Source organism: Xenopus laevis, chromosome 2L (genome assembly GCF_017654675.1).
Source record: "Xenopus laevis strain J_2021 chromosome 2L, Xenopus_laevis_v10.1, whole genome shotgun sequence".
NCBI lineage: Eukaryota > Metazoa > Chordata > Amphibia > Anura > Pipidae > Xenopus > Xenopus laevis.
The window spans coordinates 183413607-183428258 of NC_054373.1; the positions used below are offsets into that span (position 1 = coordinate 183413607).

Below are 14652 nucleotides of genomic sequence, written 5' to 3' on the forward strand. Positions count from 1 at the left end.
GAATTTCCAGTTTTTAACCCGGCTCCGCTAGTGCAGAGAGTGCTATTGTGCTCAATGCACTAGCGATGCTGCCCCCCTTTGACCCACTCCGACACTGCTCTTTAAGTGTGGAGCGGTGGTGGCATCTGGGCTGCTGCCTCAGGAGTTCACAACTCACCCCGTTGAGTAAGAGAAACAATAGCACTGGCAGTGTCAGTTCCTGCCAAATAAAAGGTAACATTGAATAGGAGAAACAATATCTTATCTGAAAGCAGTTCCATTGTGAAGTTCTACCTCTTTATGAAAGCACAGAATCAGGCACAATGACCTGAGATAGCTGCCTACACACCAATAGTACAACTAAAAAAATACATTTATTGGTATATGAATAACATTTTAAATGGTAGAATGAATTATTTGCGATTTACAGTATAAATAATCATAAAAACTATAGCATAAAAATCAAGACAAGATCCCTTTAGCTCTAATTACTGGATCTTATTTTCAACTGAAATCCACTGGCATAGTATACAATGTGTTCAGGAAAGGCTTTGCCAAATGCTAAGGCTTTGACCAAATATGAATCCTACAGAGAAAGTCCTTGGCTTCAGCCAAATCTCTAATTAAATCCTAAACTTGATGCATTCCTAGTTAAACTTGTTCCACGTAGGTAAAAAAAAAAAGTCAACTTCTAGAGATATTCATCTTAGCTTGATAGAGACATGGACAGAGTAAAGCTTTCTTAGATATTTGCCAAATACCTCATCCCTCAGTCCGTAGATTAGAGGACTGAGAAACCTTGGAAGGCACATGAAGAAAAGAAAGTTGCTAATGGCCAAGAGGACAACGTATTCTTTAACATTGACCTCAATATATAAAGATATTAAGGACATCATACTCAAGAGAAGCTGGAGAGCATGGAGCAGAACGGTTCTACCAGCCTTGATGGCAGAGGATGTTCCTGAGCCGAGCTTATGAGCAACCAGCATGACCTTAATGTAGGTATAGATGATTATGGAGGCCACCAGGCATAAGGTTATCACCAAAACATTGGATCTAATTGTATTTTGAGTCGGGTTCACTGTTAACGTCTCTTTGGAACATATCACACGGAGTGAAAAAAATCTCTTCTCAGCTGAGAGGCTCAAGGTGATGAAATCAACAACATTTGGGGTGAGCCCCAAGGCCCATATGAGTGCAACGGCTGTAGTCGATCTGTGCCCAGAGCAAAACTCTGCGTGCCTGAGTGGGTGGCAAATGGCTACATATCGTTCCAGAGACATCACAGCCAGATTGTATGGAGTGATCCTAAACGTGCACGACACAAGGGTGACTATAACATAACACACTGGGACGGGTATGAAAGCCAGGTACAAGGAAGCCACCAGAAGGAAAAGTCCACCTATTAGATACAATGTATCATTAATGAGCATGTGGGCAAAAAGCACATACCGAGCCGACTCTCGTATTTGGGCGTTGGAGAAGAAGATGTATAATATCATGGTGATGAAATAGATAAAAAAACAAAAGCAGAAGTAGGAGAGGATCAAAAATGTCATTCTCACAATTTCAAGAGTTTTATTATTAACGATGGACACCTGGGTGGTATTGATAGGGAGGCCTGTAGAGTTCATGGCTGGAAAGGCTGTTGACAACAGGGGAAAAATGAATTAGTAAATATATCTTGGATATTCATGCAAAGAAGAAAAAAAACATTTTCTGGTTAAAAAAAAAAATCAAATCTTTCATGTTTTTTTTTAAAAAAAAACTCAACATTTTCAATATTTATTATACCCTGACCCTGGAAATAGCTTGAATCTGAAAAAAATACAAATCTAAATCCTGTTGAGGTCCTGTAGAAGTCAATGAACCATTCGAAAATGTTGGCACCCTTCATGATGTTCAAGTTTTTATCAGAGGGTTTTGCCCGAAAACTTGAATAATTCAATCAATTTGAATTTTTTCCTGTGGAAAACACGATTAATTTGAGTTTTCGGTTTTCTCAAATCAACTCGCAGAATCAAGTTTTTTCTAAATTAGATACCATTTGAGTTGTGAGTTCATTCAAGTTCATTCCCCCTTTAAATGTAAAAATCATGAAAAACTCTCTTTTGGCATCTAAAAGCTGGAGAGGTCATGTAGGAGCCAATGGGATCTGTCCTTAGCAAATTGTAAAATATTTATCTAATTTGTGGTTTTAGAATTTGTAACTTATTTTTTTTGGTAAACTGGTAAACAAAAAAAGCTGAGTATAAATTACAAATTTAAGTTTTTTTTCACAATTGTATTTTTTATATTCTGATTTTTTCAATAAATAAGGAAACACTTGTGCTTTTTTAAATGTGAGTTTATCTGTGCTGGTAAAAAAAACTCTAAAATTACACAAATCTGAATTTGGATAAATAAGGCCCTAAAGAGACTGACTGATTAGGTTTTCATGTCCTAATGGATTTTCTATTTTTTTATATAATTACTTCTTTATTATTGGAGGTCCTCAAATCTTTTTTGGACCTAAAGAGACTGATCCAACAGGGCTCCTTAAAAGAGACTGTGTTCATAAATGTATTGCAGATAATATGGTGTTACTAGAAATCAAAGGGGTTGTTCACATTTACATACATTTTTAGGAGGGTTTATTAAAACTCCAATTTTTCTCTTTATGTTAAGAATTAGACCTAACTCCCAATCACAATTTGGCTTCATTTACTAAAAAATCAGAGCAAAAACTGTATATGCGGGAAAAGTTGCAACAAAATCGTGTGACAATTCGAATTGTGCAACTGTTTCAAATTGTCGCTTAAAAAAACATAAATTTTTTTGATTTTTAAATGAAAACGAGCTTCAAAATGAAACCCACGAAGATCATGAAGGCAAGAAACATCGTAAAAGGGAAGGGACGTCTGCCATTGATTTCCACATGATCTCGACAGGTTTTAGCTGGAGTATTTTCGGATTTGGATTTTTAGCAGCTTTGGGCTAAACTCTGAATGCAAAAATCACAAAAAAAAATGTATTTTTTTTTTTAAATAAAATCTGACTTTTAACAAAATCACAATTTTTTTCCGAATTTATTAAACCCCGAGGATGGAAAAGTCCAAATCTGAAAATCCAGCATCTCAGACCTGTCGAGGTTGCATATAAGGCAATGGTAGAAGTCCCAATGATTTTTTGATGTGCTGTGGGTTTTGGCAATACCCTGAAGTTTTCGGAGTTTTCAGGTGAGAAATTCGAAAAAATTGGATGAAAAATGCAAAAAATCGTCAATATTGGATTTTTCATATTTTTTCCCACTAACAAAATTTTCGTGAAAGCGTAAAAAACCAGTGCTGATTTGGTTGGAGTTTTTTTCAGAAAATATTGAGACAAATTCGTGCTTTGATAAATAACCCCCTAAATCTCTAAAAATGTGTTTTTTTCCTCTAAAAATTTGTATTTTTTCCTGTTATAAACCCGATCAGAAAAATTTTAGGCTTAATAAATAGGCCCCTAAATATGGTGTAGACACTCAGGGGGTTATTTTTTTATTTTTTTTGCGGCATCCGATTTGATGCTAAAAAAACTGAAAAAGTTGCTGTAAAAAAGACGCATTTTTTCTGCAATTTATTAAGCCCCAAAGCTGTTCCACGTCCAAATCTGAAAATACGCCATGTAAAACCTGCCAAATTGATGTAAAAGTCAATGGCAGATGTCCCCTTAACCATTTGAAGGTGTTTTAACCCTCATGAAATGTTGGAGTTTTCAGGGTTTGATTCTGGTTTTTCTGCAAAAATTTGATTTTTTTCATGGTTTCGGGCGTCAAACGCGTTTTTATTTTGTATGACAATCCGAAAAAGTCAAGTTTTTTCCCAATCCGACTCTTTCGAGTTTTTTTTATTGCTAAATAAGGGCAAATGGTGGGTTTGTTCTGACTTTTTTTTATTTAAAAAAATCAGAAAAATTCGGATTTTGATAAATAACCCCCTCAGTGTCGCCCTGAGACAACGTAGTTGACACACATTTAAAAATCAGAATTTTAGCTTTAAAAGTTACCAGGAACGGCTTTTTGCAAGAGTTTAGTAACAATCAATCTAAAGTCACAATTGACTGTTACCTACTTAAAAACCAAATGTTGGATCAGTTGCTGCTGTATCTGAAAAAAATATTCTCTGTAAGAAAAAAGACAGTTTCCAGTGTAGTGGATTTTTTGTGTGCGAATGCTAATAAATATTCTGTGTTTTTTCGTACAAACATAGGATCTATTATCCAGAATTGTTGGGACCGGGGTCTCCTGGTTAACGGATCTTACCTTAAGGCTCATTTAAAAAAATCTTTCAGTTAACTTTTAGTATTTTTTAGTTATACAGTGGTTAATTCTAAGCAAATTTTTAATTGGTCTTCATTTTTTTTTTATAGTTTTTGAATTATTTGCCTTCTTCTAGTGACTTCTAATGACCCCATTTAGTAACAAGCTCTGTAAGGCTACAAATGTATTATAATTGCTACTTTTTACTCCCCATCTTTCAATTCAGGCCTCTCCTATTCATATTCCAGTCTCTTATTCAAATCAATGCATGGTTGCTAGGGGAAGTTGGACCATAGCAACCAGATGGCTGAAACTGCAAACTGGAGAGCTGCTGAATTGCTGAATAAAAAGTTAAATAAGTAAAAAACCACAAATAATAAAAAATGAAAAGCGATAACAAGTTTTCATATTCCAGTTATTCAGTTCACTGTGGGCATATCAGGGAAACATAAACTGATCTTGCCATGTTGGTAACAAGTGGATCTTTAAATCTATAACCTGCTTAAAAGGGTGGTTCACTTTTAAGTATGTTATAGAATGGTCAATTCTAAGAAACTTTTCAGTTGGTCTTCAATATTTATTTTAAATCATTTTTTTTAACTAATTGCCTTTTTCTTCTGACGCTCTCCAGTTTTCAAATGGGGGTCACCGACCCCATCTAAAAACAAATTCTCTGTAAGGCTGCAAATGGATTGTTATTGTTACTTTTTATTACTCATCTTTCTATTCAGCCCCTCTCCAGTGTCTTGTTCATATCAATGCATGGTTGCTAGGGTAATTTGGACCTTAGCAACCAGATTGTTGATATTGCAAACTGGAGAGCCGCTGAATAAAAAGCTAAATAACTCAAAAACCACAAATAATAAAAAAAATGAAAACCAATTACAAATTGTCTTAGAATATCCCTCTCTACATCATACTAACAGTTAATTTAAAGGAGAACAACCCCTTTAAGTAAATTTGTCGGATTGTTTTGCCACCAATATACATTCATGCAGCTTAGTTACATTAAAGGGGGACCCGTCACCCAAAAAAATTATTCCAAATCCTATTTTATCATGTTAGGCAAGCAAAATGAACTTTAATTACACTATATAAATTACAACAGCTATGAATGCTTTAATGAAAAAAATAAATTGGATTTCCTATTTAATTTGAAAAGGACTTTTATTATACAGCTTTTTATGTTTGGGTGACGGGTCCACTTTAAGGGGCAGATTTATCAAGGGTCGAATTTCAAAGTAATGGGAGTTTTTTTTGAACTCCGATAACTTTGAAATTCAAATAAAAAAAGACCAACCGGAATTTATTTACAAAAATAGGCCGAATTTGATTCAAAGTAGTTTTTTTTAAAGTCCACCAATTGACTTCTTATAGGTTCTAGGAAGTCCCCCATAGGCTAAAACAGCAATTCGGCAGGTTTTAGATGGTGAATGGATGAAGTCGAAGTTTTTAAAGAGACAGAACATGGTAAATTTTCTAATTTTTTTTTCAAATTCGATTCGAATTTAGACTATTCCCTAGTCAAAGTAGACAAAAAATAGCTCGAAATTCGATTTTTTTCTACTTGAATTTTCAATTCGACCCTTGACAAATCTGCCCCTTGGTACGAGGTTTTACTATTTCAGAGAAAATGGAAATAATAAGTCAAAATGATTTCCTTAAAAATGCCCTCTATGGGACACTGACTTCCTGTAATTTGAGGTTTTTGTGGATACGGGGTTTCTGTACAAGAGATCCCGTAGCTGTACTTGAGTTAATAGGAATAGTGTAGGAGAGTGATTGGGATAATCTGTACTTACCCCCGTACATGAAGCGCTGCAGTCTGTAGGTTTGAGCAGATACAGGGAGCTCTGGTGCTGATGGGTGACTCACGGGTGCTTTATTTATTCCAGGCAGCCCTGGGTATTTATATTATAGTATATTCAGCCACACCCCCTGCTGTATTCTACCCATTTAACCCATTAGATGCCTCAGCAGGATCCCTATGGCACCGCAACACCTGATCAGACTCCAGCTCAGCAGCATTTGATCCCAAAGAGAGTATTTTCCAACTATTTATTTCCAGCTGTTTCTTTCCAGCTATATTCTAAGGGCAGCGCTGAGCTGATTATATATATATATAAATAATAAATCAATTAATTGCAGAGCTCATTAACTCCCACAGCACAGAACCACAGAGCTGACGGGAATCACAAAGCAAATACATTCTTTTATTATCAGCACAGAAATGTTAAAAGGGTGGTTCACCTAACAGTTAACTTTAAGGGGCCGATTCATCAAGGGTCGAATATCGGGGGTTAATTAACCCTCGATATTCGACTAGGAATTGAAATCCTTCGACTTCGAATATCGAAGTCGAAGGATTTAGCGCAAATACTACGATCGTACGATCGAAGGATTATTCCTTCGATCGAACGATAAAATCCTTCGAATCGAACGATTCAAAGGATTTTAATCCAACGATCGAAGGAATATCCTTCGATCAAAAAAAGTTAGGCAAGCCTATGGGGACCTTCCCCATAGGCTAACATTGACTTCGGTAGCTTTTAGCTGCCGAACTAGGGGGTCGAAGTTTTTTTTAAAGAGACAGTACTTCGACTATCGAATGGTCGAATAGTCGAACGATTTTTAGTTCGAATCCTTCGATTCGAAGTCGTAGTCGTAGTCGAAGTAGCCCATTCGATGGTCGAAGTAGCCCAAAAAAACCTTCGAAATTCAAAGTTTTTTTACTTCAAATCCTTCACTCGAAGTTAGTGAATCAGCCCCTTAGTATGCTATAGAGTGGCTAATTCTAAACAACTTTCCAGTTGGTTTTTTAAATAGGTTTTTTTTAAGGGATACTGTCATGGGAAAACAGGGTTTTTTCCAAAATGCATCAGTTAATAGTGCTGCTCCAGCAGAATTCAAGAGTCAAGAGTGAGTTTATTGTCATTTCCTCCATATACGTTTGTACAGTACACAGTGAAAGGAAACAACGTTCCTCTAGGACCCTGGTGCTACACAACACAACGTAGATGTACCGGACAACAGACAAAAAGTGCAAGTGCAAAAACATGCAACTCCTGCAAGACAGGACAGTGCAGGGACAGGACAATACACTCAGCAGATGTAATATAAGTAAATAATGCTAAACGTCAGACATGATGGGACACATTTACTCAGGGTCAAATATCGAGGGTTAATTAACCATCGATATTCGACTGTCGAAGTTAAATCCTTCGACTTCGAATATCGAAGTCGAAGGATTTACCGCAATTCATTCGGTCGAACGATTAAATCCTTTCGAATCGAACGATTCGAAGGATTTTAATCCATCGATCAAACTATTTCCCTTCGACCAGAAATTTGTTAGAAAGCCTATGGGGCTAACATTGATGTTTGGTAGGTTTTACTTGGCGAAGTAGGGGGTCGAAGTTTTTTTTAAAGAGACAGTACTTCGACTATCGAATGGTCGAATGTCGTTATGCATGTGTTTTAGATGGTGACTTCGACCATTCACCATCTAAAACTTGCCGAATTGCTGTTTTAGCCTATGGGGGACCTCCTAGAACCCATTTGGAGTCAATTGGTGGGCTTTGAAAAATCAACCTTTTTTTTTGGGAAGATCCCCGAATCCAATTTGATCGAATGCGATATTCCTTCGATTCATACGATTCAGCTGAATACAGATCTATTCGATCGAAAATGGACCTTTTCGACCAAAAAAAAACTTTGACTTAATTTCTTAATGTCTTTTTGAATTCGAATTTTGAAGTTTTTTTGAATTCGAAATTCGACCCTTGATAAATATGCCCCTAAGGGTTCAATAGTAAATTTGAATTTTTTAATTATTTTTGATGTCAAAATTCACACATTCAAAAATCACATCTCGACCATGGAAACAGTCCTAATTTGAATATTCTCCAGCTAAAACCTGGCAAGTTAATGGCAGAGGTCCGTTGAGCCATTTGGAGATGTTAATTGTCTTCCTGACATTCGAGTTTTTTTTCCGGAGGAAAACTTGATTCGTATGATTCGAATTTTCTTAAATAACCTCCCAGTCAAATTTTGAGTGTATTCAAATGTATTACAGTTGTAGCGCTATAGTAAACTGACTTGTGCTAGGGCCGTTTACTCTACTTTCCTTGGTGGGCTGAGACCACCGATGAGCTCTCTTTCTCAGGGGTAAGCCCTCGCAGCGGGGTGGAGGCAAGGGTGTAGTGTAACTGTAACCTGATGCGATAGCACAATGATGGGCGCCAGTAGTTCTTTAACAGTTGAACCAAGAACAGTATTTATTGAACAATAGCACAGAGATCATTTAGCAAATTGATCCACAATGGAGTATAGAACATACACAGCAGCATAAAGGAAGTGTATACTCACAGCACGTATAGGCTGAATCCCCACAGGCTAGGGAATATACAGCAGAGAGTAAATTGACAGCATGTGATGGGTATTGCCCAGTTTTCAGGATATCTTCCAGTGGCAGACTAGGGGAACTCCTGACATCCCTATCTCAACACTTGGTTCCTTACTCTGGGTCAGTAATACCCTGGGATCTTTATCCCTCTAATCTCCTCAGCGGAGCCTTGAGCTGCTCAACTAAATAACCTCTCTATCACTCCTAGAGTGATCTATAAAACGAGTATAGCTATCTAATTACTAGGGCCAAGGCGCCTAGGGTCAGCACTACCCATTCCCTTCCAGCCTGCTTGGTTGGGCTAAAGCAATGGACCCAGAGCACATGGTTCCTAAACCTTTTATACTCTGGCAAAGTGCCACTAGGGTACACTGTGTGAACTGCAGGGGTTACATAAGCACTAGGTCCCCATAAGGACCCACTGAGGTGTCCATATTACTAGGGAAGTGCCTGTCTGTAAAGTGTAAGGGTGTCTAAGATTTTCACATCCCTACACAGTAAAAAATAAAAATCACATGAATTCGAAATTCGACCTTTGCTAAATGGGCCTCTATATGCCGACTTGTGCTTTATACTTGAGTGAATATGAATTTCTGGCATGTTTTAGATTTATTTTGAGTGTGAAAACGATGGAGTTATTGAGTGGATATCAGAAGTGGAAGGAAAGGCAAGAGTCATATATATCTCCAAACTCACATTTGGGTCAAAGTGAAAATTCGAATTAAAAAAATTTGAATTTCAAGCTGATTTTTGTGTACTTTGACTAGGGAATAGTCCAAATTCGATTCAAATTTGAAAAAAATTTGAAAATTCGAATTTCGAAATGTATCATGTACTGTCTCTTTAAAAATTCGCCTTCAACCATTGGCCATCTAAAACCTGCCAAATTGCGGTTTTAGCCTATGGGGGACCTCCTAGAACCCAAAATTTCGAGTCAATTGGTGGACTTTGAAAAATCGAAGTTTTTCTTTGGGAAAAACTTCAAATCGAACGCTTCGAATGCAATATTACTTTGATGAGTACGACTTGAATTCGATTGAAAATGGACCTATTCGGTCAAAAAAAACTTCAATTTAATTTTGGTTGGTCTTTTTGAATTCAAATTTCGAAGTTTTTCAAATTAAATATGTAAATAAATATGCCCCTATGTGTTAGTAGTAGACATTTCTGAATTAGTAAAGTTGTTAGGGGAAGCTCTCTTTCATTATTAATGAGGTTATTCCCCTTTAAATTAACTGTCAGTATGATGTAGAGAGGTATGTTCTGAGACAATTTGCATTTGGTTTTCATTTTTTATTATTTGTGATTTTTGAGTTATTTAGCTTTTTATTCAGCAGCTCTTCAGTTTGCAATTTCAGCAGTCTGGTTGCTAGGGTCCAAATCCCCCTAGCAACCATGCATTGATTTGAATAAGAGACTGGAATATGAATAGGAGAGGCCTGAATAGTAAGCTGAGTAATAAAAAGTAACAATAACAATACATGTGTAGCCTTACAGAGCATTTGTTTTTTTAGATGGGGTTAGTGACTCCCATTTGAAAGCTGAAAAGAGTCAGAAGAAGACGGTAAATAATTCAAAAACTATAATAAGAGAAAAAATGAAGAGCATTTGGAAAGTTGCTTAGAATTAACTGTTCGATAACATACTAAAACTTAACTTCAATGTGAACCACCCCTTTAACTACAATTCTTTAACAAATATTTGTGATTGTGGATCTCATAAGGCTTCATGGACATTGTGTGATTAGAGACAAGAGGTGGTGCAGGAAAATTGCAATTGGTTTATATTTTGTATTATTTGTGGTTTTTGAATGATTTTTATCGTTTTACTATAATTTCAGTTTAGTAATTTGTTAAAAATTAGCCATTCTATAACACACTAAGGGGATTATTTACTAAAATCCAATTTTATCTCGTTGTTTAAAAAAAAGCTCAATCACACTCACATCCTGATTTTGCCTTATTTACAGTATTAATAAAATAACTCAAATTAATTGGATTTGGTAAAAAAAAAGATAAAATCGAGCAAAAACCAGAATCACTAGTTTTTTGGGGGGTTTTGCCCGAAAACCCTGATTTTTTTCTGATTATCAGGCTAAACGCAACGCAGACCACTATATCTTCGAATTAGGATAGGGACGTCTCCCATGGACTTATACTTGACTTCAACAGGTCTGAGACGGTGGATTTTCGGATTCTGGCTTTTTGCAGCATCAGGGTACAATAAATTTTGAAAAATTTGAGTTTTTGTCCCAAAAAAGCCTGGCTAGTTTTCATTTTTATATTGAACAATTCCTTTAAAATGGAAGAACCTTGGTCTCCTGAGCATATTGCATAATCGGGTGCTAGATTTCCTGACCAACAGATCCCAGTCTTTCAAACACACAAGAGATACTGTATATCAACTACATTATCCCCCAGAACAGGAACACCACTAAGATGTTGTCTCATCCCCAAACTATCCCCAACATAGGGGATATACATAGGGGCAGATTTATCAAAGATCACAGTCAAAATTCGAATTGAAAAAAATTGAATTTCAAGCTAATTTTTGTGTACTTCGACTAGGGAATAGTCTAAATTCGATTTGAATTTTGAAATTTATCATGTGCTATCTCTTTAAAAATTCGACTTTGACCATTTGCCATCTAAAACCTGCCTAATTGCTGTTTTAGACTATGGGGGACCTCCTAGAACCTATTTGTAGTCAATTGGTGGACTTTGACTTTAATTCGTTAGATTCGAATACAGACCTAGTTGATCCAAAACAGACCTATTTGGCCAAAAAATAAAACTTTTTTGAATAAATTTCAGTTGGTCATTTTGAATTTGAATTTTGAAGTTTTTCATATTCGAAATTTGACCCTTGATAAATCTGCCCCATATTGTAACACATGATACAACAGTAGTTTGTTTCCTCCAGGTGGAAGATGAGACATCCTATAGACTAGTGGCCAATAGTATCAAATATGATGCAGATAGCAACCTAACCCTAAATGCAGACAACACTAGAAAGCTAATCATAGACTTTAGATGCTCCAACTACAAACACACAACTTACAAGTCACGGGTACAGTGACAGAGCAAGCCGACAACAAATTTGAAACCTTAGCTGGAAACAAAACAGAAGAACCATAAGGATGAATTAAAGGCCACACTCCCTCTGAAGACTAAAAAGATATACCTTCAACAATGTACTCACCAGTCTAGAAATTGACAATTGAAATCATACTGACCAGGCATATCTATGTATATATATATATATAACTTGCAGTAACACAATGCAGAAGAATAAAAGGTCTCAGCAAGGAGTCAAAGGCTTGCAGAGCCTCCAGCCCTGTATTGTTTTATTGCAGAAAGACTAGAGATCAGAATGAAAATGCATAATCATCATATGGGTAGTTCATTCATTTCTGCTCTTTTATTATTTTTCATTTTTTTAACAAACACCTTACAATGTCAAGAAATGAACTTTATCCTACACTTGATAATTTCAGTAGATGCATGTTGGTTTGACATTTCCAACCCATATCTATGTTCTATCGATATCATGTCTCCTCATCATCAGCAGAACCAAAGCTCCTCTCTGAAGGATTTATCTACAATGTATAGAGTATAAGCATTTTATACCTTTGTGGAAAGCTTCATCCCTCAGCCCATAAACTAAGGAACTGAGGAACCTCGGCAAGCACATGAAGATTAAAAAGTTAATCAAGATGCGAAATGGAATGTAGTCTTTTAGGTATTTCTCTGTGAAGGAGGCGAGGAAGGCGCTCACGCATAAAAAGTGCTGGAGAGTGTGGAGCATTACTGTTTTACCAGCCTTGGAGGCTGCCATTTGTTTGGAATTGACCTTCCAAGCCACCAACATAACTTTAATGTAGGTGTAGACAATGATTAGGACCACCAGGATGAATGTGATGATATAACTAAACGTCAGTATAGTGTCTTGTACTGGGGTCAGAACTATAACAGCCCGGGTGCAAATTGCAGAGCTTAGGAAAAAGTCCTTGTGATCACTTGGCTCATAGCAATACATTTATCGGCATTAGGGATCAGACCAACCACCCACATTATTGCAATGACCACATTTGAATTCCGCTCAGTGGAAAATTCTCCATGTCTCAGAGGGAAACATATGGCGATGTACTGTTCTATGGACATGACCGCTAGATTGTACGGAGTGACCCTATATGTTGCCGTAGCCAACGCGTGTATAGCGAGGCAGAAGGGTGTCACTGACAAGCATATGGTCAAAGAAGATACAGCGAAGGGTCTCTCGGAGATGGGGGGTGGAGAAATAGATGGTCAGTATCCCCAATATCAGATAGATGAACATGATGAAGCACAGAAGCAACAAGGCAAAAAAGCACATCTGCACAATCATCACACTCCTGTTGCTGGGGGACAACTGGGTGGAGTTGCTGAAGACACTGGTACCGTTGGCCATCAGAGGGAGGTGGACAATCTACTGTGTCTTTCTCATTGAGATTCTCTAAAATTTAAAGCTGGGAAATAAAATGAGTCACATGGTTGTATAACTAGGCTAGACATCAACAGAAAAAGGCCCATTTGTGAATTCAAGGGCTAAATGAAGTAGAAGTACAAACTAGAGGTACATGTCATGCTGAGAGGTTTGAGGGGAGGTCTAGGCTTGCACCAAATTTATTGACTGGGTTGTGGGGCCCTGAGGTAACAGCCACGTCACCTTAGTCCAACATTGACAGTGAGAAGCAGGAGAATCACAGAATTGCAAGAGACTTATTGTGGTAGAGTCTTGGCCAGGGGAGATAACTACTGACTTGGTGTTACTCATACCTTCCCCTATTGATATTCTAATATGTTATCCAAACGACTGTCTGGTTGCTAGGGTCACTGGTGCCCTAAATAATTGACAATGGAGCCATGCCTTAGCCTTATCACTTCTGTAACAAAAACAAATAGTGCTGTTCAGTCCGTCCTGCATGCCGAATGCTCACACAAGTTACAGCTAGAATAGGACTGTTGTAATAAAGGAAGCAGGGAGAGGCAAAAGATGGCCTTATCTTTGTACTCCTTGCTGTTGCTTCGCTATCCTGCCTTCACTCTCCTGATATTTTGCCCCCCCCAGTTCCAAGTATTTTCATTTTTCTCCCGGAACACAGCAGGACAGGCCCTATCAGGGGGCATGGACCCTGGTGCAGCTGCACCACCTGCACTCACGGTAGTTCCGCTACTGTTGATTTATGAGTAATAAAATTAAGAACAGGCCAACTATGTAAGGTAACTTTTATGACAGTAAGGGTGTCTTGAAATTTTGCAGGCTACATAGTATTCCTTGGGCCTTTAAAAAAACATTTGTAAATTTAAAAAATTCATGTTGGTTGTAGTATCCAGCCTGTCACTGTATTGAGTTATTCTTGCCCAAACTAGCAAACAGGGCAAAATTGTGCTGAATTGGAGAACGATGTACAGATACACCATCTGCAGCAAGCTGTTCTTGCAGGTCTTTGGAGGTGATCTTTGGGTTGTCTGTAACATTCTCACAATCCTCCACATATGCTGCTCCTGTATTTTTCTTGGCCTGCCAGACCTGGGTTTTACAGCAACTGTGCCTGTGGCCTTCCGTTTCCTGATTACATTCCTTACAGCTGAAACTGACAGTTTAAACCTCTGAGATAGCTTTTTGTAGCCTTCCCATAAACCATGATACTAAACAATCTTTGTTTTCAGATCTTTTAAGAGTTGCTTTGAGAATCCCATGCTGTCACTCTTCAGAGGAGAGTCAAACAGAAGCACAACTTGCAATTGGCCACCTTAAATACCTTTTCTCATGATTGGACACACCTGCCTATGAAGTTCAAGGCTTAACAAGCTAATCCAACCAATGTGGTGTTGCCAGTAATCAGTATTGAGCAGTTACATGCATTCAAATTAGCAAAATTACAAAATTTACTAAATTTTTGCACATCCAGTTTTTCACATTTGATTTAATTTCATAGAACTGA

At 37.4% G+C, this 14652-nt stretch overlaps 1 protein-coding gene and 1 pseudogene across 1 annotated transcript; both read right to left on the minus strand.

The window, feature by feature from the left end:
* Positions 1-680: 680 nt before the first annotated feature.
* On the minus strand, positions 681-6126 carry LOC108707640 (odorant receptor 131-2). The gene is made up of 2 exons (XM_018245642.2): positions 6064-6126; positions 681-1624 (listed from the first exon to the last, which is right to left on the minus strand). The coding sequence occupies exons 1-2, from the start codon at positions 6071-6073 to the stop codon at positions 681-683; spliced, it is 954 nt and encodes a 317-aa protein (XP_018101131.2). The 5' UTR covers positions 6074-6126.
* A 5886-nt stretch (positions 6127-12012) lies between these two features.
* On the minus strand, positions 12013-13115 carry LOC108707625 (annotated as a pseudogene).
* Positions 13116-14652: the final 1537 nt, after the last annotated feature.